The sequence below is a fragment of the Mandrillus leucophaeus genome, unplaced genomic scaffold (assembly GCF_000951045.1).
Source record: "Mandrillus leucophaeus isolate KB7577 unplaced genomic scaffold, Mleu.le_1.0 Scaffold210, whole genome shotgun sequence".
NCBI lineage: Eukaryota > Metazoa > Chordata > Mammalia > Primates > Cercopithecidae > Mandrillus > Mandrillus leucophaeus.
In genome coordinates this window covers 1441502-1447549 of record NW_012102144.1, presented here as the reverse complement: position 1 = coordinate 1447549, position 6048 = coordinate 1441502, and the positions used below count along the sequence as shown (strand labels likewise).

General features: G+C 39.6%; 1 protein-coding gene and 1 long non-coding RNA gene across 3 annotated transcripts in view; one reads left to right on the top strand and one right to left on the bottom strand.

Annotated features, from left to right (window-relative positions):
* Positions 1-6048, top strand: part of ADAMTS9 (ADAM metallopeptidase with thrombospondin type 1 motif, 9) — a 185666-nt gene that overhangs the window by 127144 nt on the left and 52474 nt on the right. For both annotated transcript variants that reach the window (XM_011980349.1, XM_011980348.1), the window contains one exon: positions 4426-4593. In XM_011980349.1, coding sequence (XP_011835739.1) covers positions 4426-4593 — 168 coding nt within the window. The remainder of the gene's footprint in view (positions 1-4425; positions 4594-6048) is intronic.
* Positions 1-6048, bottom strand: part of LOC105539891 — a 29010-nt gene that overhangs the window by 17095 nt on the left and 5867 nt on the right. The window lies entirely within an intron of this gene.

Genomic DNA, 6048 nt, shown 5'->3' with positions numbered 1-6048 from the left:
TTTTTTTTTTTTTTTTTTTTTTAGATGGAGTCTCACTCGCACTGTCGCCAGGCGGGAGTGCAGTGGAGGATCTCGGCTCACTGCAACCTCCGCCTCCCAGTTTCAAGCGATTCTCCTTCCTCAGCCTCCTGAGTGGATAAAACTACAGGTGCATGCCACCATGCCCAGCTAATTTTTGTATTTTTAGTACAGAAAGGGTTTCACCATGTTGGCTAGGATGGTCCTGATCTCTTGACCTTGTGATCCACCTGCCTCAGCCTCCCAAAGTGCTGGGATTACAGGCGTGAGCCACTGCACCCGGCTGCCCCTGCTTTTTCTAAGCCCCAGCATCTTCCACCCCCACCCAGAAGCCTCCTTCTGGCCAGATCCTGTGTACATCTCTGACCTCTACCTTCCCCTTCTTATTCCTTCTTGGTTCCTTATGGTATCTTTAGCAGCTCTGTGTAGAAATCCATCTTCTTTTGAATGTCCAGGTTCTTGGCAGCCTTGGCAAACCCAGGGATCCCATTCTCTTTAGTTATCCAGCCCTTCTCATTCAGGTAGACTCACCAGGGCTGTTTTCTGGCTTCTCAATAACTAAGAAACCATGTTCCTCGGTATAGGTGAAAGGACCAATGTGGGGCACCCCTAAAACCAGAGACAGCACACCAAACCCAAATTCGTCTGCACCATATCCAGTGCTACTGCTTGAGAGAGAGCCCTCGATAGAGGTTAAGAACAGACAGCCCATGTCTTAAGTTTCCTTTCCACCAGATAAATTGAAATGCAAGGATTTCAAGCACTTAGACCTTAATTAGTGAAAAGTTTTATCACAACATCTGAACAAAATGCCACATTTCAACATCCCCTTCAAACCACCTCACAGAAACAAAAGCCTGAATACCCAAGCACTTGGGATGCTGACCTTGGTACTGCTAAGTAACAAGCGGAGATTACATTGTCTGGGAGTCTTGCTCAAAGTTGCGAGGAAAATCATTCTGTTACACAAAGTTGGGTTGTTTCCCAAGAAAAAAAAGTGAGAGTCCTATTGGCAAAGTAGGAGGCTTTTTGGCTGTGAATTTGAGGAACTAAATATTCCCTAGAGCAAGAACTTGTCAGATGTATAACCAATAAACAGCATGTACTAGGTGACGCACTAAATTTGACCATTATGTCTCAGTGACACATGGTGATGTAAAAGTCAGTGCCTGAGAAAGGACTGGAAATGATCAGACGGAAATGTCCCTCAGAATGTAAGAGCTGAAACTTGTGTTTATTTGATGATCAAAATGACAGCCCCTCTATCAAAGCATAGTAGACCCATTAATAAACCTGTTAGATTTGAACATTTCCATGAGCAGCTGCTTTTCTTCGTTGGTAAGTTAGAAAGCATTAAAAGAAGAGTGTTTGCTATCAGATTAGATACCTTGAGAATTTCCTAATTGCCTTTAGATCTTAACAATATTAGGCAAATAATATGTGTGGCAAGTGCTTCATTGTTTTTTCCAAGTCAATTCCAGTCAAGTCCCCAAATTTAAAAACAAAAACAAAACACTGGAATGGGTAGGTTGCAGCTAGTCCAGACAGTAAAAAGATAAGGCATTATATGTAGAAACTACTTCATTCATCTTCATTCCATGAGCAATAGATGTCAGTTATACCTCAGATAAATTTTTATCAGTAAGTTTGGTGATAATTTAACTATTTTTCATTGTGCTGTTATTGTTTCCAACAGAAATGTATTGATTTGTGTTGAAGTCATGTGGGAAGCACTATATAAAGCATTGCAGTTATGCCATTCTGAAAACACCAATGGTCTCCACTAATAGTACCTACCTCTATTACTGAGTTTCACTGGATTATTGGGATGATTAAATTAGATGATGCATATAAAGTCTTAGGGTAATGCCTGGCTCATAAATGTGAGAGAGTTGTACCTTTTCCAATTATTCTTCTACAGATTGTTGCCAACTTTTAGGCTGTACCTTCTGATGACCACAGTAGATTGCTAAATTAATATTTCTAACAACTCTCTTTTCCCTTATATATTAAGAGACAGCTTGTTTGGACTATTTGTATATTGAAATGAGTATCCCTACAGATAGACTTGTGTTAAGGTCACCCATGTTTGTTTCTTTATCCTAGTCAAGCAAATTTTATCACCCATAATTCTATATCCTTTAACTCATTTCCTAGAAATAAATGTATCTTTGATTCCCAATGCTGTATCTCCCAGTTTTCCTCCATCTCTGTAAGTGTTATCACTGTCTACCCAGTGGCCCAAACCAGAAACCTGAAAGTTATCCCTGATACTGCCCTTTCCTCTCCACCCTAGAGTAGATCCATCATTTCTACTTCAAAAAAAAAAAAAAAAAAAAAATACATCTTAAATCCACCAACTTCCCCTATCCAAGCATTCCTGAGTCAGTTTCTCATTTCTACTCACACTGTATTCCCATTTGGGCTCTACTCAACAAAGTAAATGTTTTGAAACAAAAATCAGACCATGTCTTACTCTGACTTGAAACTCTTCAGTGATCTTTCATCTTGTGCAGAATAAAATCCAAACTCATAATTGTAGTTCATAGCTTTGCTGCCTGACCCCAGGAAGCCCCTCAGTGAGCCCTCTTCCAACCACTCCAGCCTGTTTGTTTCCTAGTACTTATCTCAATGAATAACCGTATATTTATTTTTGTCATCACTTAAGTGATGTCAGTTTCCCTCACTGGTCTGTAAGCTCCATGAAGGTAGAGACTTGTCAGTTTTGTTTATCCCTGTATTTCTAGTACTTTGCATAATTTCTGGAACATAGTAGGTGCTCTATAAATGTTTGTCACATAAATAAATGAATTCATTCCGAATTCAATTGAACCCTTATATTATTTTCTTTTTGGAGAAACATTTTAAGATATTAAAATTGGTCACTATTAATAGGGATTATCTGTGTGCAAGTCATCAGTCCACTTTTAGAGTTTGTGGAGATACTTCTAGGAACTTCATTCTAAAAGCCTTTTAGAATTATATCACAAAGTCTTTATATAGATCAAACACTATAGGCTGAATGATGAATATTTTTGTTTTGGTATAGATATTTCAAGTTGGGTGCCTTCCTTCCATCCTGTATACTCTATTAAGATTTTCAGAATGACTACTCCAAATCATAATATTCATAAAATTAGAGCCCAAATGAAAACAGCAATATTTTTACCTCCTAAAGTTAAAAAAATTAAAGCCAAATGTATTAATATGCATACTTTACATTTCTCTATGAGCAACTATTGAAAATTTTATAGTGGTTTGTGTTTACTAGAAAAACATGTCTGGTACATTTATGAATGGATAACTGTGAGCATGCTTGGTAATAGTGGCTGAATTAATGTGAGGCTACATGTTTCACATGGTGCTATTTATTAGGCATAAAAGGGCATGTTGGTCATTTAACAAAATCACAAAGTTAGTGGGGGAAATAAGAAATATTGAATGGAAGGAAGTGACACTTAAAATCTGTTTTCATTGCATTTTCACATTTTGTTCTTCATTCTTAAACTCATTTCCCTCTAAAAAGCAAGACCATTATATTGGGAAATAATGTGTCTTGAAAACCTGAGCCAGCAGCTTATGATCCGAGTGGTAATGACTTCTGTAATCACTAATGAGGCAATGGACATTGCATATCTCAGCACACTCACTGGGGCCGGCCTCTTGCCTGTTTTACAAAAAGCTGTCATATCAAATTTTTGTCCCGACTCCATGGGCACTTTGATTCCTAAACCTTTCTGAGAAACCTAATCTGAAATCAAAGTCAAGTTTCTCAGATGTGGTCAGACAAGGTCACATTTAAAACAGTCCAGTGAATCTGCAGATCAAAGTTGAAAGGTAATGCCTCCCTCCCAAAATTGGCACAGACTTACCTGCTAGCTTACCTTTCAGTTTCTAACATGCCTTTTTCACCTCTTCCCAATGGACTGGGAAAATGAGAGCTTATCTTCTGAAAAACGGTTGAAGAGTTTTATTCTTAAATCATTTAATGAAGAAATTGAACATAGTTGTATTTTGGAAATGCACCTTTATCCCAATCAGTGAATCACAAGGCATTTTGTTGAAGAAATATCTCACTATTTCATAGTAGGACTTCTTAAAATCAGAATTTCATGGTAATTTCAGGTTCATGAGCTTTATTTTTGGCTCCAATGATCAGGATTTACCCACACTCTTGAGTGAGCCAAAATGCCACACAGGATTGCTGCTGTAATGCTATGGACATTTTTTTTTCAATGCCACCTTCCTTCCCTATTGAGCCTTGAGATATTATCCAAACTGGCGCTGTAAAAGAGGGGAATGGTAACTCTTGTTAGGCATTGTCTTAACATCTCACAACGCAGGTTTTTTCTCAAACTCCATGTGATTAAAAAACAACAACAACCTTGCCATTGCTTTATATTGCAGTGTTCTGTCTCTTGTGGTCGAGGGCATAAACAACGAAATGTTTACTGCATGGCAAAAGATGGAAGCCATTTAGAAAGTGATTACTGTAAACACCTGGCTAAGCCACATGGGCACAGAAAGTGCCGAGGAGGAAGATGCCCCAAATGGAAAGCTGGCGCTTGGAGTCAGGTGAGCAATGCTTCTCCTCTACTGACTGCTTCCTTACTTTTGGCCACGTGGCTGACACCAGTGTGTTCACTTGTGTTTCTATGCACGGTTTTGGTTTTACTGAGGGGAGCTCAGGGACTGGGAGGGGAGAATCATTACCTAGATAGTCAGGATACTTACTAGCTGTGTGACATTGGGCTTCAGCCTCTGGAGCTTTGGATGATACCTATAATTAGGGGTGGCTGTGAGAGTGAATTCTAAGTGGAAATAGGAGTCAGATGGAGCACAGAGCAGTCCTTTAATACTTCACTGATGGCATTGCATTATCACCACATAGAAAACTACTAATTCAGACTGCACTGAAGCTGACTATGGTCACCTGGCAGAAATTGAGTCTTGGTTTACCTTGGTGGTTCTTGAAGAAAGGGCTATCAACAGAAAGTATTAGAAAATACCTCTGCCCGTTTGCTAATTTACAAAAGGTGAAGGACAGGAGGGAGAGTTCTCTGTTATTTTCCAGCTATATGACCTTGGGTAATTTAGTTTTCCTGAGCCTACTACACCTGGCTCTTATGACGACTTAATGCAATCATGAATGCCCCGTGCTTTGCAGGGGTCTTGAATGTAGTAGGCTCTCAAGAGTAATATTTTATTTGGGCAAGTGTGATGTGTGTATGGGATGGAGAAGGGGGTGAGTGCCCAAGACACTGATTACAGTTAGACTCCACTAATTCTAAACATTTCATAAGCTAGTCAGGAACTGGGTGTGAGTTTCCCTGTTGAACTTGAAACAGGAACTTTAGAAGCCTCTGTTTAATCTATAAACACTGGATATGTGAACTAAAGCCATTCATGTCAAATCTTTAGAATAGATCTGGTAACTCTACACTTGCACATTTTCTTAGTTTGGTTGAAGGTGCTAACTTAAAAGTAATAAGGCTCAATTTCTTTTAAAATATTCTGTATTTAATGCTGCTCCTTCTCTCCACTAATCTGAATCAATGAGGTTTTACTGTATTTCTGGTGCTTCCATGCAGTGGAGAATCATTCAGATGACTCCAGATAATCGATGGGAATCTAGGTTCAAGGTTGGCGGGCTCTAGAATGGATTCTTCCAGAGCCTAGAATCTTGATTCTTAAGGCCCCAAAATAGCTTTGGTCATAGCTACATTAACATGGGGAGGATTTGAGAATCCTCCATTTCAATATGACTAATGGAAAATTCCTTCAGAAACCTGAATGTATTTTCAGTGCCCTGATCTGGCATCACTGCCCTCCATATCTTCCATCATCAATCCCCAGGACAGTGGCCTCATCCCTCTCAAGGCCTTGATCGTAATGAAACACGGGGGTTTTGTTTGTTTTAATTTAACAATAAGAAAATAAATCTGGGCCGGGCGCGGTGGCTCACGCCTGTAATCCCAGCACTTTGGGAGGCCGAGGCGGGCGGATCACGAGGTCAGGAGATCGAGACCA